Source organism: Palaemon carinicauda, chromosome 19 (genome assembly GCF_036898095.1).
Source record: "Palaemon carinicauda isolate YSFRI2023 chromosome 19, ASM3689809v2, whole genome shotgun sequence".
Lineage (NCBI taxonomy): Eukaryota > Metazoa > Arthropoda > Malacostraca > Decapoda > Palaemonidae > Palaemon > Palaemon carinicauda.
In genome coordinates, this window is record NC_090743.1 from 122,657,867 (window position 1) to 122,683,359 (window position 25,493).

At 39.1% G+C, this 25,493-nt stretch overlaps 1 protein-coding gene across 3 annotated transcripts in view; it reads left to right on the forward strand.

The window, feature by feature from the left end:
- Nucleotides 1–3,441: 3,441 nt before the first annotated feature.
- The window catches only part of Rab11 (RAS oncogene family member Rab11), a 42,637-nt gene continuing 20,585 nt past the window's right edge, over nt 3,442–25,493 (forward strand). The window contains exons 1-2 of one of the 3 annotated variants that reach the window (XM_068393868.1): nt 3,442–3,744; nt 19,448–19,569. In XM_068393868.1, coding sequence (XP_068249969.1) covers nt 3,705–3,744; nt 19,448–19,569 — 162 coding nt within the window. In that variant the 5' untranslated portion in view covers nt 3,442–3,704. Of the gene's footprint in view, nt 3,745–3,875; nt 3,916–19,447; nt 19,570–25,493 lie in introns of those variants that run through there. The other 2 variants (XM_068393869.1, XM_068393870.1) reach the window with 2 other exon arrangements.

The following is a 25,493-nucleotide window of genomic DNA, read 5'->3' on the forward strand; positions in this document are numbered from 1 at the left end:
TTTTTTATTAAAGAGCTATTGTGTCTGCCCCTATCTTTACACCTACCACTGTACTTAACATTAACACTTTTCCCTACAATCCTTCCAAAAATCCTAATTGTACCTTATATTATTAAACCCGATTCTGAAGTGGTCTTCCTAAGGATCTAAAGGAGTAATCACCTATTGCTATACTATTCTTTACAGATTCTCCTCTGTCCTCATACACCTGCCATTCCTAAATTACCAAATAATTCTTCTTCACTCAGGGGGTTAACAACTGCACTGTAATTGTTCAGTGGCTACTTTTCTCTTGGTAAGGGTAGAAGAGACTCTTTAGCTATGGTAAGCAGCTCTTCTAGGAGAAGGACACTCCAAAATCAAACCATTGTTCTCTAGTCTTGGGTAGTGCCATAGCCTCTGTACCATTGTCTCCCACTGTTTTGGGTTAGAGTTCTCTTGCTTGAGGGTACATTCGGGCACACTATTCTATCTTGTTCCCCTGCCTCTTGTTTTGTTATAGTTTTTATAGTTTATATAGGAAATATTTATTTTAATGTTACCGTTTTTAAAATATTCCATTTTTCTTTGTTTCCTTTCCTCACTAGGCTATTTTCCTTGTTGGAGCCCCTGGGCTTATAGCATCTTGATTTTCCAACTAGGGTTGTAGCTTAGCTAATAATAATAATAATAATAATAATAATATATTTTGGGAGTAGACCCTCTTTTAAGCAGGTTTTATTAAAAGTGATTGCTGCCTCAGTGGCGTTAATCTTGTAATTAACTTTTTCTATTGTTCTTATTATCTTCTTCTCTTCATTTGAACAATCCGTCAGTAACTGGGAAAGGGACATATCAATAGGAAGGTGATGAAGACCATACCATTCACAATTTGTCTTTAATATATCACAACACATTGTAAAAGTAAAGATAATATGTACAAAGTATAAAACACTATCACAATGTTAGTGCACACAAAGTAATTGTCACTTTTATACAAAATTTATAAATTACGTGGTGTTAAGTTTAACACATCCTTCGACTCAACCGGTTTCGAGCAGTGAGAAGGTTTTCTGCTCATTGTCAAGAGTGAACTGAAATGCAGGTGTTGTTTTGATGGCTTATATACGGAGTCCTGCTACGAGATTCCATCTTCACTGGTTAAGATTCGCCCTAGGGCGGAGACCGTTAATCCTATTGGGTGGTGGCCTCTGCCTCGCCGGGATGTTTGGTGGGATTACTGGCTCTGGTTCTGTCAGGAGATAATCCCTGTTTTGACCTTCAGCTATATCAGTCCTGTCATAGTTGTTATTGCCTGGACTATTGTTGATAGTGGACCTTATACATGTTGGCAATAAGGTCCCTTCTTGCGTGGTGTTGAGGTTAGGTCTTTGTTGTTGAATAAAAATAGCTTCCATTATCCGGAGACGTCTACTGTCAGGGGCATGGCCGATGATTGTTACATTTTTCACTATATGCTCCCTTGTTGTCATGAAATTATGTTTTTGGAGGCAATGCATTTTTATTGCACCCTGTTGCACGTGGCAAGATAATCTCTTAGAAAGACGCATCGTCGTCATCCCGATGTAGGTGCCAGGACATTCCTGGACGGGGCATTTATATCGGTACACTACGTTCGTCTTTTTCAAGTCATCTTGCATGGCGGGGGCAGGGCTGTTTTTCATTATCAAGTCTCGTGTTTTTGCTGATTGGTAATAAATTATGAGGTTGATTTCAGTATCCTCTGCCGTGGCAAAAACGTTGTTTTTTATCATATTTTTCATAATCTTTTCTTCTTCGTTGTAGTTTACGCTCATAATGCCTTTATAGTAAAGATTTATTTTTGCTGGCGTGTTGGTATCATTAGGGCCTTCATTCTGGTACCATTTCTCGATTTCTTTTTTAATTTGCCGATTAATGTCCTTATTCGTGAAGCCATTATTCACCAGAATTTTAGTAACTCTGTCAAGTTCCTCGTGGGTGCCTCTCCACGAAGAACAGTGAGAAATGGCTCTCCGAATAAAAGCCTTAATGGTGGCAGTTTTATACCGACTAGGGCACTCACTGTCACCATTCAGACATAGGCCGAGATTCGTTGGTTTTACGTACACCGAGGTACTAAAACTATCATTGCTTGTTTCTACAAGTACATCAAGGAAGGGGAGACGTCCTTGGAGGCTGTGCTCTAGGGTGAACCTGAGCGAGCTGCATTCCTCGAAAATTCGGCGAAGTTCTTCTATGCTCTCCTGATTGGCTGTTTTTATGAAAGTATCGTCAATGTAGCGTACATAGAGGTCTGGTTTACTGATTTTTCGAAAAACTCTCTCCTCGACTACTCCCATATAAAAATTAGCAAAGAGGACGCCTAAAGGGGACCCCATAGCGACTCCATCTTTCTGAATAAATATATGGCCCTTATGGGTAGTGAAAGGGGCTTTCTTGGTGCATATTTCTAATAGTGCACGGAGAGAGGCCTCGGGGATGTTGAGGGTGGGTGTCGTTGTATCCCTATAAACTCTGCATTGCCTCCAAAAACATAATTTCATGACAACAAGGGAGCATATAGTGAAAAATGTAACAATCATCGGCCATGCCCCTGACAGTAGACGTCTCCGGATAATGGAAGCTATTTTTATTCAACAACAAAGACCTAACCTCAACACCACGCAAGAAGGGACCTTATTGCCAACATGTATAAGGTCCACTATCAACAATAGTCCAGGCAATAACAACTATGACAGGACTGATATAGCTGAAGGTCAAAACAGGGATTATCTCCTGACAGAACCAGAGCCAGTAATCCCACCAAACATCCCGGCGAGGCAGAGGCCACCACCCAATAGGATTAACGGTCTCCGCCCTAGGGCGAATCTTAACCAGTGAAGATGGAATCTCGTAGCAGGACTCCGTATATAAGCCATCAAAACAACACCTGCATTTCAGTTCACTCTTGACAATGAGCAGAAAACCTTCTCACTGCTCGAAACCGGTTGAGTCGAAGGATGTGTTAAACTTAACACCACGTAATTTATAAATTTTGTATAAAAGTGACAATTACTTTGTGTGCACTAACATTGTGATAGTGTTTTATACTTTGTACATATTATCTTTACTTTTACAATGTGTTGTGATATATTAAAGACAAATTGTGAATGGTATGGTCTTCATCACCTTCCTATTGATATGTCCCTTTCCCAGTTACTGGCGGATTGTTCAAATGAAGAGAAGAAGATAATAAGAACAATAGAAAAAGTTAATTACAAGATTAACGCCACTGAGGCAGCAATCACTTTTAATAATAATAATAATAATAATTGCCCTCCCCTCCCCCAAGATATACTAACCCCCCCCCCCATCTATACAGTAGCTGCACTGTATCAGAGTTTCCAGTCTTTCCTCCGCAGTCTCTGATAGAGAATCGGATCCTAAACGTCGTGTGTTATTGTCAGTCTGCGCAAACCCACATCCTATTGAGCTGCGCAGAGAAGAGGCGTAACGGTTCGCCATCTTAGTTGATCGTGAGGAACATCTCCGTTCTGATCCGGTTGTATTTCAGACATCTTGGCTCTGGTCGACCCGAAAACATTAGTTAATGAATTTTCAAACCTCCGACCAAATTCGTGATAAAATTCCTGTGTTAAAATTCCTGTGATAAAATTCCTGTGACCGTTTAATTTCCGAAATATTTTTTTTGTTTACTTTTTGGTCATTTTCGCCTGTGAAAAATGGGGAACAGGGACGATGAATATGATTATTTATTCAAAGGTTAGTGAGATCTTTTAAGTCATCTTAAAGTAAGGCTAATTTAAGGTCGGTTAAGGTCCTTCGCCCTTAATTTTAAGGTCGAAATGAGGTAATCGTCTTGTCCACTCGCCATTAGATGACACAAATCAGCTGATCGGACACGTCATATGCAGAGGGTTCATTTAGCTTATCGTAATTTGTAAATTGACCTTTTTGGCTGGATTACTTTTGTGAATGGTGGGAAAACCACTGTTTTAATAATTAATTAATGGTTTTATTATCTATTAGAATATCTTTATAATATATGTAATTAATGTTCGAGGTTTGACAGCATTCCAGCCTTATTTTACGAAGGTTCTTGATGGTTACATTACGAACCGGTAGACAGCTGGACATTTTAGAGCATTTCCTTGGTATTTAAGGCATTTAGACCATCCTAGTCTAATGTCTAAGCTAGGATTTTATATTGGTGCTTGTCCAAAATATTTCCTAAATTGTCTCTGTATTTTCTGTATTTTTGAAGTGGTGTCTTGGCTGTCGTAGCCTACACCCTTTCAAATATTTATATAAACTGTTAGAAGGAGTTATTATAACATAGAATTATATTAAGATCCTTATTGACTTTGAGAGTTTCAGGCCTATCGTAATGAGGGAAATTATTTTATATTTTAGAGATGGAATAGCGATATCAGATAGTTTCACCCCGCCCCTTACGCCCGTTTGGTATTTCTTTACCCGTGCACCATCGCTAGTTAACACCACTTCTCGCCCCCTAACCCAACCTAGGATCACACTTGCCCTTAATGCTGACTAATTTTAATCATAAATGCTCTCCGTATCTCGTAAATAGTTTATAATACATATAACGTTATTACCCTCTTTCAAGCCCTATTTAATAAAGAACTTCAGTATTACATGGGATACAAGATACATCGTAGCACCACATTGTATCGTGTTATTGGTGATAAAAATTATTGATTTTATTTATTGCCTTTATATTGCTCCCATTATTTTCAGATTTCAATAAATACAATTTTTATCCCTATGCTGATATAAACTTCTGAGTCTGGTAAAGTTACATTTCTTAAACAATTCATTTGCGACAGGAACGAGTGTCATTTTCGAAGAGAGTGAACTTTTTCCTATAGAAAAAAGTAGTTTTTTTCCCTAGGTTACATTACCCTGAAATACAGTACAATAATACCCTGAGTCCTTTACATTGGTTTACGCCTGTGTAAATGACAAGGTTTGTATAGCTAGGCAAAATGCAAAATGTATTAGAATTTTTTTTATTAATTTGCCCACAACTTAATGAAAATGTTTTGTTGACCTGATCCGATGACACATTTGCCATCACCCGTTTGAGTAACCATAAGTGCTAAATGATTCTACTTTTTAAGACATTTTTCAAGTTCGCAACGTCATTGCTCTCTGGCTAAAATTCACGGGCCTGACAGCGATTTTGTCTGCTAGGATCACCGTAGGGTTAAATAAATCTGTATGAATATGTTAAAAAGGCGAGATAGACCGTATTAAGTTGTAGACTGTCTAGACTGCATTTGGGTGTAGACTATTAGGTTTTAGACTGTATTAAGTTGTAGATTGTCTGGTCTCAATTATGCAGTATTTTCATTATCAAATATGATCCTTTGATTTTTAGCCAGACAAACCATAGTATTTTTCCAATTGGATATGTTTTATGTGTTTTACCCATTGTGATGGTAAACCACACATTTATGAGGTTTCTTACCCCTATTTGAAAACAGTCGGGCGTATGGGGTATACCCTATTATGAGACTTAGGCTTATGGGGTATACCCCATTATGAAACTTGGGTTTTAGGAAGAGAGAAAACAAAAGAAAAGTGATTTGCAGCCATAGCAATTGTCAGAAATAACCAGATGTAAGAATATTTGGTTCTTATAAGTGGGAGGAAATTAAAGTACAGTAACAATTGCCTATGATTTATAGTATGTCCCATAAATGGACATACTGTATATCTGCCTTGCTCCGCTGTTCTGGCAAGCTGCCCTGTACATGAATGTGTGCGCTCGCCAACTGTTTCAATCATTTTGGTGATATTTTTTACTTTAAGATAATTCAACGAAAGCTATATAATGAACTGATATTGTTTTAAATATAATTACTTCCAAAATAGATAAAATTATGCTAAATTTTTAAATAGATAGAACATCTCTGTGGGAGACTTTACATTGAGATGTTAGTAATAGTGTCACTGAAGCAGCAAGGGGCGGAGGAGTCGATGTAAAGAAGTATCAGGGATTTTGTACTTGAATAATTGGAAGCCCTTAATTAAGTCGTGAAAATAACCACAGCCGACTGCAAACAATGCATGCACAGTAACCCTCCATCTCTCTCCCAATAGACTTAGTAAAATGGTGTTAACATTTTAGTTAATCAATACGTAAGTCATAGTTCCCCACCCTCGTTAATCGTACAGAGAAAAATGACAAGATAGCCAGCAGTTGGTAGCAATTATAGTGCCATATTAGCCCTTTCATCTCTATTTGGGAACTTTTGCCCAAATTTTTAAGGCCATAGTTCTCCTCAGAACTGGAGGACATAGATTTTGACTTGTATTAATATATCTTTAGATAAATATTAACTCCAAAATAAACTATAGTACGTACTGTGATTCCTCATAATTTTAGGTTTTGTTTTTCATGAATACTTCTATTCACTGATTTCATTAAATTTAGCAGAATATTTGGGCAACGCATTTGAATGTTTAGTAATATTTGGCTGAAGATTTTGCTGCACCTATGTTTTGAACCCTTGCTTTACTCTTGCTGTCCGACATCTCTTATGTTTTGCTTCATTATAAAATTGCGCGTTTTTCCCCCAGTTTTGCCCCTGTTCCCAGGGCCCGGCCAAACAAGTTTTGTTGAATCCTAACGAAACTCAAAGTATGATTGTAAGTAGGTCAAGGACGGTGGCTCCTCAACATCCTGATCTCAGTATTGATAATATTTCTTTAAATTTGTATGACACTTTTTAAATTTTAGGTGTGATTCTCGACAGAAAATTTACTTTTGAGAAAGACATTAGGTCTGTGTCTTCTTTAATTGCACAAAAAATTGGTTTATTGAGAAAGTCTTACAAGATTTTCAGTGATCAATCTATTCTGAAGAAGTGTTTTAATTCTTTCATTCTACCTTGTTTTGAGTATTGTTCTGTGTGGTGTTCAGCTGCTGATTCTCATCTTAATTTGTTGGACAGAAACTTACGGTCTATAAAATTTCTTATTCCTGATCTAGATATTAATCTCTGGCACCGTCGTTCAATTAGTTCATTATGCATGTTGCATAATATTTTTCATAACTCTGACCATCCTTTACATTCAGATCTCCCTGGACAATTCTATCCTGTTCGTAATACTGGGCAGGCAATTAATTCTAATAGCTAGGCCTTCTCCATCATGAGGCATAATACTACACAGTATTCTAGAAGTTTTATTCCAGCTGTGACCAAGTTGTGGAATGATCTTCCTAATCGGGTAGTTGAATCAGTAGATCTTCAAAAGTTTAAATTTTGGAGCAAATGTTTTTATGTTGACCAGGCTGACACGAGTCTTTTTAGAGTTAATGACATATCTGTTTTGACGCTGTTACTGTTTTTAGAAAGATATACAGTATTGTTAATTTATTCTCATCATTTATTTATTTCCTTATTTCCTTTCCTCACTGGGCTATTTTTCCCTATTGGAGCCCTTGCTTTTCCAACTAGGGTTGTAGCTTGGCTAGTACTAATAATAATAAACCCAAATACTGGGCAGCTGTTGGTTTCTGGAACCATACTCATTCCATTGTGTGATGGCTCAGCGCCAAGTTGATTTTGATCATCTTGATTCAAGATAATTTTCTTACCTAGGCTTGTTGTTCTCACTGTGGAATAATATTTACTTCTAAGGTTCTGTGGAATTATGTTCACTTCTTAGGCAATATGGAATAATGTTGACTTCGCAATCTGTTTGAAATGAACTTTACTTCCTAGGCAATATGAAATGACATGACATCTCAGTCTGTGTGAAATGATCTTTACTTCTTAAACAATGTGGAATGATGTTGACTTCTCAGTATGTGAAATGATGTTTACTTTTTAGGCAATGTGGAATAATGTTGACTTCGTAGGCTATGTGGAATGATATTGACTTCTCAGTCTGTGTGAAATAATGTTGACTTCCTAGGCAATGTGGAATTGTTGACTTCTTAGGCAATGTGGAATTATGTTGACTTCTTAGGCAATGTGAAATGATATTGACTTCTAAGACTGTGTGAAATGTTTACATCTTAGGCAATGTGGAACGATATTCACATCTCAGCCTGTGTAGAGTTAGTTTAACCTCTCTTGCTTTGTGGAATGATATTTACTAAGCAGGCTGTGTAGTATGATAACTTTTCAGGCTGAGTGGTCTTGTGAAATGAGATTAACTCCTCAGTCTGCATGGAATAATGTTCACTATCAGGCTGTGTGGACATGTAAATTAACTTTTACTTCTCAGGCTGTTAAATTATTTTTGTATACAGTATTACACTTCATGTCTTCTACCTAATGTAATAACCAGTGTGTAAAGGTTTTATGTGGGCTTGTTTCCACAAGACATGTTTCAAGTGGCCCTCTTGTTTTTGTAAAAATCACATCATCCCTTAATTATTTTTCAAGTATTTTTAAAGAGAAGGTAGTTATTGTATCTTCTTTTGAGGTTAAAAGATCTATTTCGTGGGGGGAATTTTTTACAGGAGGATTTCAAAATTTTCGTTATGTACAATTTAATTTTAGTGTTAACAAGACATTACAGTACAGTAATACCTCAGGATACAAAATTAATTAGTTCTGGAGTGGCTTGTATAACAGGATTTTTCAATATTAAACTTACCCGATAATCATGTAGCTGTCAACTCCGTTGCCCGACAGAATTCTATGGAGGGATACGCCAGCTATCACAATACTAGAAGGGGGTGTATTTACCAGCGCCACCTGTGGCCAGGTACTCAAGTACTACTTGTTGACACCTCCTCAATTATTCCTCTGTCGTGCTTCCGGCAAGACGTTCTGGGATACGCTTATGTTCTTGGAGTATTTTCACGACTTTGGTGAAGTATTTCTCTTTGATTTCGGCTGTCGCTTTACTGGAAAACTTCTATTTTAGCTTAGTTAGCTTTTGGAATTAATTTGATTAATTTTGGTGACGAGAGAGTATGAACTCTCGTTCACCTTTCAATGGCCGACCCTTCCCTTAGACGGAAGTGTTGGTGTCTAAGAGAGTATAGACTCTCTTTCTTAATTTTGCTTAACAAAAGTTATAGATTTATTTTATATCTCTCCGCCTCTTATAGGCCTCTTCGATTAACTTCCTTTTATTATAAACTCATTAAAATTAATTTTTATATTTGTTTATATTCGACCTTACTAATAGTAGGCGGTCTTTTACCGAAGTTAATAAACTTTGAGCCCGTCATTTCGGTTTTACCTGTTAACATATTTTGCTATTTCCGCCACAGAGTTTGAAAGATTTTCTTTGACAGTCTCGTACTGTTTTCAAAGCTGAACTAACGTTTTGTTTTGTCTCTGCAGTTGTTGACGTTCAGAACGTTCAACTTGCACTCTATCGTTACGATAGAGAAAGAATGTTCACGGTTTCACGTTGCAGTAAGAGTAACCGTGTCTAGCGTTTTGTTCATTCTTTCTTAACTTAATGGTTTTGATCCTAATAAAGGAACTTTTCAGTTTTTTTTTTCCTTTAACAATAATATGTTTTAACGATTTATATGATTGGGCTCTTCTCTCAGGTTCTAAGTCAAGAGAGAGAGAGAGAGAGAGAGAGATAGAGACGGAGGGAGAAAGAGGATAAACGTTTCATTCAAGCCTGCCAGGCGTACGAGTAACGTCGTTATCGTTTTTTTTTTGCTCTTCTCCCTAGTCTCTTTAGGGGAAGAAACTAAACGTTTCTAGAGTGATCTAGTGTTTAGTCTCTTTCCAACCACTGATTTATCTTTCATTAGATTTTTCTGTTACATTGTAATTCTGTTTTCGCAATTACTAACTTTGAGAAAGGATAGAATTGCGTATTTCAGGTACAAACCACTTAAAGTTTCGAGTTCAGTGAAATAAGTGCAAACAGAAATCAAAGTGATAAGTGATTAGTGCGTGAGGGTACTTTTGTGCGCGCCAGTCGTCCTCCCAGTCCGGGACCTCTTGCAAGCTCCCAAGCCCAGGGGAGAAGCAATGTCGAAGGGCATAAGGGTTCAGCAGGCCTTGATCGGCGCACAGAAGTATTCTCGGTGGTTGTGGGCGTGTCTTACCGAGACCGTCACTCCCACCCGCAGACGATTGAGCCCTTATTTTGCTCGTCTGCAGAAGAGATTAGGGGAGAAAATAAAGGCAGAGTAACGCTGGTCTCAGGTCTCAAGACTTCTTAAACGTTAAGTCCAGACCTATGCCAGACGTACGAAGTTAAAGTTCACAACCCGAATGCAGTCATTGGGTTAGCTCTGACTCTCCTCAGTCATCAGTTGATTACACTCCGACTAAGAGGAGTAAGGTTCTGCCACAACAGATCTCTGCTGTTAAGGCTTTACCTCAGCAGAACTTAGTGTCTGCCGACCCCAAGTTAACTCTACTGCAGTCCATACAGTCACAACTTTCGGTCTTGATGCGTGAGTGTCGGGCTGAGAGTGTTGCACCGCCTGCACTCCCTCCACCTGTGCTCGCCCAGCCTGCACCTGCTCCGCCTGTGCTCGCCCAGCCTGCACCTGCTCCGCCTGGTCGCAGCACCATCTGCCAGGCGTACGATGTTGTGAACTCTACTACAGTCCATGCAAGCACAGCTTTCGGACTTGATGAGTGAGTGTCGGGCTGAGAGTGTTGCTCCTCCGCCTCCGCCTACACTCCCTCCTCCTACACTCGCTCCGCCTGATCACAGTACCATCTGCCAGGCGTACGATGTTGTGGACTCTACTACAGTCCATGCAAGCACAGCTTTCGGACTTGATGCGTGAGTGTCGGGCTGAGAGTGTTGCACCTCCTGCACTCCCTCCACCTGTTCTCGCTGCACCTGTGCTCGCCCAGCCTGCACCTGCTCCGCCTGTGCTCGCCCAGCCTGCACCTGCTCCGCCTGGTCGCAGCACCATCTGCCAGGCGTACGATGTTGAACCACTTTCGGAGTTTGCTGTTCACAGTGTTGTTCAGCCTCAGCCTTCTTTAAGGCAACCCTTGCTTTGGGATCAGGAGAGTTACACTCTTCCTCCTCCTCCCCTTGCTGCTCCACCAGTGGTGCAACTCTCGGTTGGGGTACAACAACCTCTCCCCTCCGTGAGTCTGTCTGCTCAACCAGCGCTGCACCGAGTTCAACCCTCATCTAGGCAAGCTCATCTACACCATGCACTTGCGCCTCAGGAGCCTCAGCTTGCTAGAACTTTACCTTGTTCTGCGCAGCCTCAACCTTCTCATGCTCCACTCATCTCTCAGGAACAGGAACGGACTACTCCGCCTCCGTCCTCCGCTCAGCTGGTGCAATCCTTGGGTGCAACTCTTGCTAGGAGTCAACCTCCTTCACCCTTGCACCTGCCTTCTGCTCCGTCTGTTGTTCAGCCTATGCAGTCTGAACCTCAGGTTTTCCCTCAAGTTGAGGAAACCTCTGTTGTTGTTCCAGCTCGTTCTGACTCTGCTGTTCAGCATACCATGGTTTAAACCCCATGCAAGCATGCATAAAGCACTCTAGCACTGGTCATGGAATTTCTGAGAAATGTTTAACGCCATGCACACGCTCTGCTTTCCTTTCAGCAGGCTCTGCTTACAGCAGGCTCTACTTACTACATGCTCAGCATTCAGCATGCTCTGCATTCAGCATGCTCTGCATACAACATGCTCTGCATACAGCATGCTCTGCATTCAGCATGCTCTGCATACAACATGCTCTACATACAGCATGCTCTGCATACAGCATACTCTGCATACATCATGCTCTGCATACCTTACCGTATGCTTCTCAACACATCTTGGGTTGTTGCCAACTCACTAGACTGTCAAGCAGTTTCATAACGTTGCCTTCTAGTCTGCTGCTTTGCACCAGTGAACCCTCACTCAGAGAACTTAGTTTTTCTAGGATAAGGTCCCTGTAGATGAGAAAGTTCTTTTCTCCCTCCTTCTGATATTCCCTTGAGGACTGTCATTTGGAGGGAGCCTTTAGCTGCATAACCTCTTATGGACTTTTATTTAAGCATAACATGCTTACAGGGAAGGTAATGGTTACACTTCAGCCGCTAATCCCGTCTGTTACCACACCTGCTCCCATAGACCTTGAGCTGTGTTGCATGACATGCAGTCCAAGCTTAGTCCTTGTTAGAGGATTTTTTTTTTTGTTTACGGAGTCAATGTGTCACGGGGAAGACGTTCAACAACCAACAGAAGGGACTTGTTGTGACGCAGTGGGCAACCTCAGCAACCCGTTAAGGAGTTGTCTGTACGACCCAGACAGTCTAGACAGATTCGGGTTGTCACTGTACTTCCTCGCTTGCCCATGATTGACAGTTTACAGACTGTGCAGCAGTATCATGATCTTGTGTCCGGCTCCGTCAGACGACTGGCTTTTAAGAGCTCCCTCAAGTCGTCGCTGTCTGGAGATTTTCAAATGGACTATGGATCTGACCAAGGAACTGGGCCTCCTGGTCAATTTTGAGGAGTCTCAGCTCGTTCCATCCCAGACCATTGTCTCCTTGGGTATGGATCTTCAGAGTCGAGCTTTTCGGACTTGTCCGTCGGCCCCAAGGATCTTCCAAGCCCTAGAATGCATCCAGAGCATGCTGAGAAGGAACCGATGCTTAGTCAGGCAGTGGATGAGTCTAACAGGGACACTTTCATCGCTGGCCCTGTTCATCGAGTTAGGGAGACTCCACCTCCGCCCCTTTCAGTATCATCTAGCTGCTCACTGGATAAAGGACATGACGCTAGAGACGGGCTCAGTTCCTGTTTCCGAAGAGATGAGGTCTACTCTAACGTGGTGGAAGAACAGCATTCTTCTCAAGGAAGGTCTACCATTGGCTGTTCAGTCCTCCGACCACCGTCTCTTCTCGGACGCATCGGACACGGGCTGGGGTGCGACACTGGACGGACAGGAATGCTCGGGAACATGGAATCAGGAGCAAAGGACACTTCACATCTATTGCAAGGAGTTGTTGGCAGTTCATTTGGCCTTGATAAACTTCAAGTCCCTCCAGCTTAACAAGGTGGTGGAGGTGAACTCCGACTACACCACAGCCTTGGCTTACATCTCCAAGCAGGGAGGGACTCATTCGAGGAAGTTGTTCGAGATCGCAAGGGACCTCCTCATTTGGTCAAAAGATCGAAAGCTCACGCTGGTAACGAGGCTCATTCAGGGCGATATGAATGTCATGGCAGATCGCCTCAGCCGGAAGGGTCAGGTCTTCCCCACAGAGTGGACCCTTCACAAGAATGTTTGCAGCAGACTTTGGGCCCTGTGGGGTCAGCCAACCATAGATCTATTCGCTACCTCGATGACCAAGAGGCTCCTCTTGTATTGTTCTCCGATTCCAGACCCAGCAGCAGTTCGCGTGGATGCCTTTCTGCTGGATTGGTCCCATCTCAACCTGTATGCATTCCCGCAGTTCAAGATTGTCAACAGGGTACTTCAGAAGTTCGCCTCTCACAAAGGGACACGGCTGACGTTGGTTGCTCCCCTCTGGCCCGCGAGAGAATGGTTCACTGAGGTACTGCAATGGCTGGTCGACGTTCCCAGGACTCTTCCTCCTAGAGTGGACCTTTTGCGTCAACCTCACGTAAAGAAGGTACACCCAACCTCCACGCTCTTCGTCTGACTGCCTTCAGACTATCGAAAGACACTCAAGAGCTAGAGGCTTTTCGAAGGAGGCAGCCAGAGCGATTGCCAGAGCAAGGACGACATCCACTCTCAGAGTCTATCAGTCTTTATGGGAAGTCTTCCGAAGCTGGTGCAAGGCCAATGCAGTTTTCCTCAACCAGTACCAATGTAACCCAGATTGCTGACTTCCTGTTACATCTAAGGAACGTAAGCTCCCTATCAGCTCCTACGATCAAGGGTTACAGAAGTTTGTTGGCAGCGGTTTTCCGCCACAGAGGCTTGGATCTTTCCTCCAACAAAGATCTACAGGACCTCCATAGGTCTTTTGAGACCTCAAAGGAACGTCGGTTGTCCACTCCAGGCTGGAATCTAGACGTGGTCCTAAGGTTCCTAATGTCATCAGGATTTGAACCGCTCCAATCAGCCTCTTTTAAGGACCTCACATTAAAAAACTCTTTTCCTCGTGTGCTTAGCAACAGGTAAAAGAGTAAGTGAGATCCACGCCTTCAGCAGGAACATAGGTTTCACATCTGAAACGGCTACATGTTCCTTACAGCTCGGTTTTTTGGCTAAAAACGAGCTTCCTTCCCGTCCTTGGCCTAAGTCGTTCGAGATCCCAAGCCTGTCCAACATGGTGGGGAACGAACTGGAGAGAGTACTTTGCCCAGTTAGAGCTCTTAAGTACTATCTAAAGGTCAAAACCATTACGAGGACAATCAGAAGCCTTATGGTGTGCTATCAAGAAGCCTTCTCTACCAATGTCTAAAAACTCAGTTTCTTACTACATCAGGCTTCTGATTAGAGAAGCAAATTCTCATCTGAAGGAAGAAGACCTTGCTTTGCTGAAGGTAAGGACACATGAAGTGAGAGCTGTGGCTACTTCAGTGGCCTTCAAACAGAACCGTTCTCTGCAGAGTGTTATGGATGCAACCTATTGGAGAAACAAGTCAGTGTTCGCATCATTCTATCTCAAAGATGTCCAGTCTCTTTACGAGTACTGCTACACCCTGGGTCTATTCGTAGCAACGAATGCAGTAGTAGGCGAGGGCTCAGCCACTACATTCCCATAATCCCATAACTTTTTAACCTTTCTCTTGAATACTTTTTATGGGTTGTACGGTCGGCTAAGAAGCCTTCCACATCCTTGTTGATTTGGCGGGTGGTCAATTCTTTCTTGAGAAGCGCCAAGGTTAAAGGTTGTGATGAGGTCCTTTAGTATGGGTTGCAGCCCTGTATACTTTAGCACCTTTGAGTTGATTCAGCCTCCCAAGAGGAACGCTGCGCTCAGTAAGGAAGACGATCTTATTAAAGGCAGAGTAACGGTTCAAGTTGACTTCCTTACCAGGTACTTATTATTTCATTGTTATTGTGGATAACTGATTATATGAAATATGGGATACTTAGCTATCCTTTAATCTTGTACACTGGTTTTCACCCACCCCCCTGGGTGTGAATCAGCTACATGATTATCGGGTAAGTTTAATATTGAAAAATGTTATTTTTATTAATAAAATAAATTTTTGAATATACTTACCCGATAATCATGATTTAATCGACCCTCCCTTCCTCCCCATAGAGAACCAGTGGACCGAGGAATAATTGAGGAGGTGTCAACAAGTAGTACTTGAGTACCTGGCCACAGGTGGCGCTGGTAAATACACCCCCTTCTAGTATTGTGATAGCTGGCGTATCCCTCCATAGAATTCTGTCGGGCAACGGAGTTGACAGCTACATGATTATCGGGTAAGTATATTCAAAAATTTATTTTATTAATAAAAATAACATTTTATCGTATAATGAAATAGAGCCAAATACTCTTGAAATATTTAATAAACCTAACCTAACAGCGTATTTCTTTTCGTATCGTATTTTTTTTTGTAGTATGAGGCGAAAATCTACATATGTCGTTTCATACGATGAGTTTCTTGATAAAAAAAACTTGAGTATCCTGAGGTATTAATGTATTATATTTGCTTTCAGGAATATATTGTTAGATTCATTAGCAGTATTTAGTCCTGGTATTAGTTTTGATTTAGGTAAAGTATTACATCTTTGTCCTTGGTATGAAAAAGGGACAGTGCTAAGAATGTATTTTTTTTTATTCTTGGATTATCAAGTGAGAAAAGTTGCCCTTCACCCTTTTATCAAATAATAATCTGGTTTTAAGCCCTTCGTTGGTATGTCGTTTCTTACAATCTTAATCCACATAAAGAGCTTTGCCCAAAATAAATGATGCACTCAAAATAGAAATGTTTAACCTTGAAGTGGATGAATTTTTTTTTTCTTTTTTTTTTTTTTTTTTTTCTTTTTGAACCACAATTCTCATATAACCTTTGGGTTTTTGGCTTGTACCAATTCAGTTCTCTCCAGTTTTGAATAAGGGGTTATCTACTGAACTGTAATTGTTCAGTGGATACTTTCCTCTTGGTAAGGGTAGAAGGGACTCTCTAGCTATAGTAAGCAGCTCTTTTAGGAGGACGACACTCCAAAATAAAACCATTGTTCTTTAGTCTTAGGTAGTGCCATAGCCTCTGTACCATGGTCTTCCACTGTTTTGGGTTAGAGTTCTCTTGCTTGATGGAACACTTGGGCACACTATTCTATATTATTTCTCCTACTTTTGTTTTGTTATAGTTTATATAGGAAATATTTATTTTGATATGACTGTTCTTAAGATATTTTATTTCTCCCTGTTTCCTTTCCTCACTGGGCTATTTTCCCTGTTGGATCCCCTGCTCTTATAGCATCCAGCTTATCCAATTAGGGTTGTAGCTTACCAAGTAATAATGATAATGGCTACTTGAGTACATGAATGTCGTACAGACATGCTGCATGCACTTGGGAGATTTCTTTTTTTACATGGAGACTGGAGTTTTAGTTTCTGATAGTGGTGTGTGTCAAGAGGTGTGGAAAAACATCAAAGATTGTGTAAAGGATAGTTGTAACTAGCGTTTGCTGTATGTCATAGGCCTTGTTTAAGTAGATCCTGGCCATGTGGTTATAGAACCAGTTATAAGTGGTATTCTTCATGAATATATTAACCAGTATTAACTGGAACTGCTAAAGTTATTCAGGGGCTATCGTTGTGTAGTGCTCCTGCCAAGCATAGCTTGGTGCATTTATTCAAAGCTGGTATGTCACATTTATTATTGCTTTAACTATCATGTCTCAGCACTTGCATGTAATATAAAGGTAAGGCTGCCTTGAAAAAGATCGTCCCTAGTTATGTGACTCGACTTTTGAGCACTGTAGCTGGTTATTACATTGATATTCATAACACTGTACCAAACTCATCCGTATGGATACACCTAGCAGGCATTTAACATGCTGGAGAAACTTCCATAAGAAGGATTTATACCTAGTTTGTAGCTGGTTTTTTTATTTATAGTTATTTTCTGTCATTCAACTAAATTACTGTATTTGAGTATGTATCATTCGTATTTGTCGCTTCTTTATTTCGAAAGTTGTTGTGGCCTGATTGGTAACATCTCTGCCTGGTGATTGCCAGTCGTGGGTTCGAGTCCCGCTCAGACTCGTTAGTGCCATTAGTGTCTGCAAACTTACCATCCTTGTGAGCTAAGGTTGGGGGGTTTGGGGGGAGCCTATATGTCTATCTGCTGAGTCATCAGCAGCCACTGCCTGGCCCTCCCTGGTCCTAGCTTGGGTGGAGAGGAGGTTTGGGCACTGATCATATAAAATATGGTCGGTCTCTAGGGCATTGTCCTGATTGCTAGGGCAATGTCACTGTCCCTTGCCTCTGCCATTCATGAGCGACCTTTAAACCTTTAACTCTTTAAACCTTCTGGAGTTTTGTTAAGTGTTTCCATGACTTAAACTGTATTACAGTTTATGGTAAACTCACTCAAGTAAAGAATTAGGGAGGGAAGTGATGGTACCGTATGTGTAGGGTATTCACACACCTAAAAGTGCCATTCATATGAGTGAAATGTTAAATGCCTTTGAACAATGATAGAATGACTCTGGAGGTCTTTTAGAGAGTAGGGTTCCCTTGCTGTATAGAACCAGAAAAACAACCCTTAGAATAAACTAGTAAAGTAAGTTGTGCCCACATGTTAGACAGGAAGATTGAAGAAACCTAAATGATGGTGCTGTACAGTAAAAGGCCAATTTTTTTTTTTTTTCAAACTTTTAGGCCATAATGTAATTTGAGTTTTTCTTTGGTTTAGTTTGTTAGAGTTTGGGAAAAGAAAATATCCATTCAAAATTTTATGAATCTGTCAAGTATCTTAATTTTTAGATGAATACAATACATTAGCATAACTAGATCAGTGACTCGCATTTCTACCCATGTGAATGAGGACTGAAATAGGTAATTGCTGTAAAATATTGGAAGTTGACATCAAAAAGAAGAAAGGTTGAAAATGCAAAATGTCACTTAAGTACTCATCAGTTTAGAGCTCTTCAGATGGGATTGAGATATTAGCTTTGAGTACTTATGCTATGAATGAAGTATTATCCTTAATCCAGCTCTTTGTTTCTGATACAGGCTGCCTGTCAGTTGAAATGGGAACTAAGAGGAATTTAAAAAAGTTATGTAAAGGGAGATATCGTAATAAGTTTGTATAGCGTTGACGGTAAAATTTATGCTTCTGGTAAATTTTATAAATCAGATGCAGTAAGTCCCCCTATCTATATAATTTCATATTGCCAAATTTTGTAAGACCACCTTTGTACTTGTGTAAAATTAGAAAGAAAATAAATTTTATTTAAAAAAAATTCATAATGTACAAATAGCTGAAAGAGCTGATAAATAAGTAGGCTGACTCACCAGTGATGGTGAAATCAGCTGACAAATAGCAATGAAGGGTACGGGGGAGTGGTTGACTGGACGGTGCTGTTAATTTTGTTGGACTCAAGAATATTCAAACTTGAGAGCACACTTGTGTGGGGTTATATGTCCTTCGAAAAACACGTCCGAACGTTCACGGGTGCTTGGAAGGATGGGTAGTGGGGGGGGGGGGGCAGTAGCTGTAGAGAATGACACCTCGTAGTAACGGGGGATGTTGACAAGGGAGAAGTCTAATTGGTAAGGGACCTCTGGTAGTGGTTTCACACGCCCCAGTTTTTATACCTACACCCTATAAGGGTGAGCGAGCTGGGTATATTCCTGGCATTCCATGCAACTTTTTCTCTGGTATATTTAGCAGCATTTATACCTTTGAAATGGTGCTTTAAGGAGCATTTCACGGAGTGACACAGGTTGAGCCCAGAAATAGATTTTTTCCTTCATCAAAATCACTTTTTAGGTACAGTACAGAGTACAGTAGTTTATGGCAATCATCCTGTATAGGCAGTCTAGTACAACTTATAATGAAATTCTTCATCTTAATGTTCAGGAAACTTGAGGTGTACAGTAATGTTGTGTTAGCTGTTATTGACTGCATAAGTTGTCAGGCTTATGGGGTAATCACTTTCGCTGTAAGTGAATGATAAGATAAAGGTTCTGGACATCCTTCGGAGGGAGACGTCATTGAAACATATGGTTGCAAAAGTGGTTTTACATGGCTTTTCCTATTAAGCAGACATTGTTTATCTAATAAAGTAATTTCTGCAATTTGTGTTTCTCCAAGTACTTTGGTTTAAATACATCTGGGGCATGTTATGTTCAAGTTTTAGGGCCTGTATGTTTCAATATCAAAAGAAATATTACTTTATTTGTTATTACTGTATGGCTTTTACTTTTAATTATCAATATTATTATAATTACTGGTATGTCCTGTGTTGTTTATTATAAAAGTCTCTATGATAAACAGGTGCCTATAATGTAATACATTATTAGTACCTTTTATCCTTTTAATACCTGTACTGAGTATATACCCCAGTTGTAACTTACATTTTTCTTTTTCAGTTGTGCTAATTGGAGATTCAGGTGTTGGCAAGAGTAACCTACTCTCACGTTTCACACGAAATGAATTCAACTTAGAATCGAAATCCACCATCGGTGTTGAGTTTGCCACCAGAAGCATAGAGGTACGTTTTTATTGCTGTTTCAGTTCTCTGTCGAGATTTCGCCTTTCTTAGGTTTAGATGGACACTTAGTTTAAGGGTTGGTCGAATGTGTATCTTTCAAAAGATTAAAGTTTTCATTATGACAGCATAGCCATTCTTTTAACTTGACTGTACGCACCTGTATCTCAGCTCTGTATACCTCTAGGTAGGCGAAACAATTTGACGAGACCTGATATAGTAGGTTCGTTCATCATGTAAGGTCCTCGACTTATGAACATTCGTAGATAAATACAAATCTATTGGAAATAATAAATCTAATATATTGTAACAAAATTTCTTAATCAAGTATTGTAATTAAACAATATATATTATATACAGTAATCTAATGCAGTAAGGAAGACTACATTTGCTGTATGAAACAGCACTATTTGTTGACTTATGCAGCTGAAAATCATATCTATTGAATTCTATTTACACATTAATTACAGGTGTCACATGAATACCGAGATCTTTGTTTCCTATGGTATTTACTATAATTTAATTTGTTGCCTTTGGATGTAATTAAAGGTAATTGAGATGAATAGAACAGAAATACTGAAAGGAATATAGTTTGTTGGTTTTAAAGACACGGTTATCTAAACACATCTGTCCAAAGGTGCATGGATCGTCATAATCAATGTTATTTACTGAATGTACCCACACTTACATGACTGATGTGCTGCCATTGGCTTTGGTTAATAACTGTTTCAGATTAAGAAAGGTCATAGTGGAGTTAATGATCCCGACAGAGGAAATCCTCACTTGATAGAGGTAGAAAATAGTCCCATAGTAGGGTGGTATCCTTTCTGATTGAAAGCCTTCAACTTCTGATTGTATTCTTATATCACAGAATAAAACTGTTCTGTGTTGGACTTAGTTCATTATTCTTGTTTTGGTGGGATATTTAATGACAGGTATGTGCAAGGCATGTCTTGCCATTTGGCCAAAGTACTTTGTGTCATTACTGTCACTTACTATTATTATTATTGTTTGCTAAGCTACAACCCTAGATGGAAAAGCAGGATGCTATAAGCCATAGGGCCACAACAGGGAAGATAGCTCAGTGAGGAAAGGAAATAAGGAAATAAACTAAAAGAAGTTTAAGAACATCAACATTAAAATAAGTCTTTCATAAATAAAATATAAAAACTTCAAAATAAGATAGAATACAGTAATGTGACCGAGTGTGCCCTCAAGCAAGAGAACTCTACCCCAAGACAGTGGAAGACCATGGTACATATGCTATGGCACTACCCAAGACCAGAGAACAAACGTTTGATTTTGGAGTGTCCTTCTCTTAGAAGAGCTGCTTACCATAGCTAAAGTCTCTCATATACCCTTACCAAGAGGAAAGTAGTCTCTGAACAACTAGGGTGCAGTAGTTAACCCCTTGAACAAAGAAGAATTGTTTGGTAATCTCATTGTTGTCAGGTGTATGAGGATAGAGGAGAATGTGGAAAGAATAGGCCAAACTATTCGGTGGATGTGTGAGCAAAAGCAAAATGAGCCGTAACCCGAGAGAGAGAGAGATGCAATGTAATACTGTCTGGACAGTCAAAGGAGCCAATAACACGCTAGCTATAGTATCTCAACGGGTGCCTGGGGCCCTGGTCAACTTACTTCCTATACAAGAAAAGTTCTTTGATTTATATATGAAATATCTGTTTTAATGGTTTTAAAATATTTTATTTTAATATTTCATTACTTATATCCTTTATTTATTTCCCTGTTTCCTTTCCTCACTGGGCTATTTTTCCTTATTGGAACCCTTGGGCTTAAAGCAATCTTACTTTTTCAGTAGGGTTGTAGCATAGCTAGTAATGATAATAATGATGTTTGGGTTGAACCTGTTAGGCAAAATAGGGAAATATCTTAAGTTGGTACAAGTTAGAAGACTATTCCAGAAATAATAGGTCCTATAATCAACAATGTTCAGAATTTTTGGCGAGGCTGAATTGCTTGAATGGTGTCTTACAGGCAGAGGAAGTTTATTGGCAAGATACAAAAAAAGTACCAAAGGGATAATTTTTTTTCCCTGAAGGTCAATCCATTCTTTCATTGGAAGAACTTTATTCCAGCCTACTTGAAAAAGGATTAGTGTTAATATAATGATTCGTCTGTTTCAAGAATTTCTCAATTCTATGAAATATCAAGATAAATTCATATCTTTAAAGGACTTAACAGCATGCAGGATCTGTCTGTCCCAGATCATTTTTTCATGTATAGGAAAAAGTTTCTCAAAATATAAATTTAAATATAAAAATAATCCCCACAAAAAAAAAATAACACATAGGTTACCATGGATTTGCATTAGCTCCTAGTCCCAGTGATATTAAGAGCCCTCCAAATCGGTGAATTTATTAGCTTTGAAAAGTTGGATTGCCTGTGGCAGTGGCTTAATTGAGGCATTGAGTGCAGACATTTACCCCATTTCCAAAAATGTAATTATTACGAAAAACTAATTGAATTATGATTAGTCCTTACAGATATGCACTAATATTTTCAATTGCAACTTCCAAAAGTTTTCTTTTCTGACCTATGATGCACAGAGAAAATTAAACCAAGCTGTTTGCTAGAAGTAAGTGCCCCCATGAGACCAAATGAGCTATAACTCTGGAAAGTAGGCCCCCATAAAAAATGGGAGTCGAGTCATGCAAAGGAATCACTATTTTCCGTTGGAAGGCTTGATACTAAGCAAAAGAGTACATGAACATTTTTATTCCTATCCTAGATTAATGCAGATGAGAGTAATAATCTCTGTTTTGATCAGTAAAATTCTGAAAGTATAAGTTTATTGAATATAAAAGAAAATTCTTTAAATTTTTTTGCTTATGCAGCTGTTATATATTGTACACATTTTAGTGAAGAGACTCAATTTCAGCACATTCAGAAGCTAGTATTAAGATGGCTCACATCAATCTGTAAATACGTCAACTTGAAAATATCAAAATTAAGTGATCCTGGGGGACTGAAATGGCACCCACATAAGCAGAATAACTTAGGAATTGAAGAGGCTGGAAGTATGCGAGCTCACAGACTTAGTCATTGACACTTTCTTATGGGTGCTTTTTGGTTTTCCATTAAAACGGGGGATGTAATTTCGTCTGACTTTCTAATTTTAAAAAAAAATTTGAGAGTAAATATAAGTTCTACACTGTATATATGAATGTTTGAATTAGTCCTTTGTTCAATTGTGCATATTAAGCAAGAATCTTAAAACTAACCTACCTACACTTTCTCTCTCTCTCTCTCTCTCTCTCTCTCTCTCTCTCTCTCTCTCTCTCTCTCTCTCTCTCTCTCTCTCTCTCTCTCTCAGAGCTATTGTTTAATTGTTCTGATTTTGAAATGTCTGTGGCAAGTGGTGTGTGGATTTTTGTTATTTTATATAACAGCAGAGGTTGTCCGCTTTATTGCTTAACACACGTGAATTAAGTGCGGTTTAAAATGACAGGGCCGGCATCTGGAATATTGGTTTGATACTTTTATAGAAGCCAAGGACAGTGTAATGAAAACATGGAATGTGGATTACCTGTATTCCTTTTTAATCTTTCCTTTCTTTCATGGCTTGATTATATATGTAATAAAAGTTGAGCACAAAGGTATTCCTTAGGCAAGATTTAATGCAGTGCAATTAATGACTTCTGATATCATATATTGTATATTATTTTTTGAACTTCATTTATACATCAGTTGTTTCCACATCAATTGTTTCCCTTATTGTATCTAGAAGAATATTTGAATAGAGATTTTTGGTTTGTTTAATTTTTCTTATTAAATAGCTAGAGGTTTGTACGTTAGGAAAAATAAGAAATACTTCCAAATTTGTGATTTTTAAAGGACAATAACTTTTTTTTGTTGTGTATTTTTACGATCATATGACTTCACACAAAGCGATATCCTAATTCAAGTTCTCTCTTTGATGGGGGTGACACTGGAAGAACAAATTATTATTATTATTATTATTACTTGCTAAGCTACAACCCTAGTTGGAAAAGCAAGATGCTCTAAGCCTAGGGGTCCTAACAAGAAAAATAGCCTCGTGAGGAAAGGAAACAAGGAAAAATAAAATTTAAAAAACAGTAACATTAGAATAAAAAAATTTCTATATAAACTATAAAAACTTAACAATGCAAGAGAAAGAAGATTGAGTAATGTGCCTGAGTGTACCCTCAAGCAAGAGAATTCTAACCCCAGACAGTGGAAGACCATGGTACAGAGGCCATGACACTACTCAAGACTAGAGAATGATAGTTTGATTTTGGTGTGTCCTTCTCCTAGAAGAGCTGCTTACCATACCTTAGGAGTTTCTTCTATCCTTACCAAGAGGAAATAGGTAGGCCACTGAACAATTACAGTGCAGTAACCCCTTGGGTGAAGAAGAATTGTTTTGTAATCTGCTTTGTCAGATGTATGAGGACAGAGGAGAATCTGTAAGGAATAGGCCAGACTCTTCGGTGTATAGGCAAAGGAAAAAGGAACTATAACCAGAGAGAAGGATCCAATTTAGTACTGTGGCCAGTCAAAAGACCCTATAAATCTCTGACGGTAGTATCTCAACGGGTGGCTGGTGCCCTGGCCAAGCCAGTACCTATAATTGCTAACGTTGAATTATAGTTGAATCATGTTAGTTTTCCCTGAACTTGTATCGTGGGATTTTTTCCTTGCAATCACAGAAGGTCCGCAACCTACAAACTTACTTGGCTCCAAGAAGCTCTTTGTAAGTTGAATTGTTTGTAAACCAAAATTTGGTAAATTTTGGCCTAGGGTAGGCCTAACCTGAATCCCATGCCAATGATTTTCAGCTACAAAAGTCAACAAAAAGTCGGGTTTTAAATGAAATAGTTATCAGTTATTACAAATGGTTTTTTGTTTACTGTATAAAATATACAGTATTATTGCTTTATTACAGTATTTCTTATCTTTGTTATTTACAGTTTGTTATTTTATGTTTGTATCTCTGAATGTTTGGAAGTCTTAATACCTTCTGTACTGAATTTTAAAGAGAAACTTCAGAGCCAAGGTGAATAGTGCCATCATATGCTTGATAAGAGTGAATTTTACCTGTGTTGGTATAGAACATGGAAGGACATAGCTGCATTTTAAATCATTTTTCCCCATTTGCTGATTGACGGCAGTATTTGTGTGTAAGAAAAACTTGTACATGGGCGTCTCGCAAGGATGTAATTGTACAGAAGCTTACGATTGTTACTCGTGATTCATACATTTGGTACAAGCGACCTTTGCTATCTTGGTTTTCTTTTTGTTCAATCGATCGATCAGTAATTTTATTTCTTTAGATGGTGTTGATGAAGTAGGTTCATTTCTGACCAGTAAATGATCCCAAGGTTGATTCTATACTGTGAGGATGTTTTTAGGAGTGCAAGATTAAAGCCGAGAGAAAAAAAGGTTATAATTTCTAATTGAGGTAATCTAACTCGACCACCAAGTCACTTATCTATACTTGTGGTAATTTCTTGAGTAAGACAATAAAGTTGAAATGTTGGAAATTGTTACATTACTGTATACATCATTCATCTGATGTTTTTTAGGGATTAATAAAGGGTTTTGGCAGCTTCTCTTCTATCGTTCAAACTTGCAACTCATGTTTACATGTTGAATAGGCTGATTATAAGTCTTTTTATAGTTTATGTATGAAAGATCTATCTTAATGTTGTTACTGTTCTTAAAATATTTTATTTGAATTGTTCATTACTTCTCATATCATCATAATCATCATCATGTACGCCTATTGGTGCAAAGGGCCTCAGTTAGATATCGCCAGTCGTCTCGGGCTTAAGCTTTTAAGTCAATACTTTTCCATTCAACATTTCCTACTTCACGTTTCATAGTCCTCATTCATGTAGGTTTAGGTCTTCCAACTCTTCTAGTGCCTTGTGGAGCCCAGT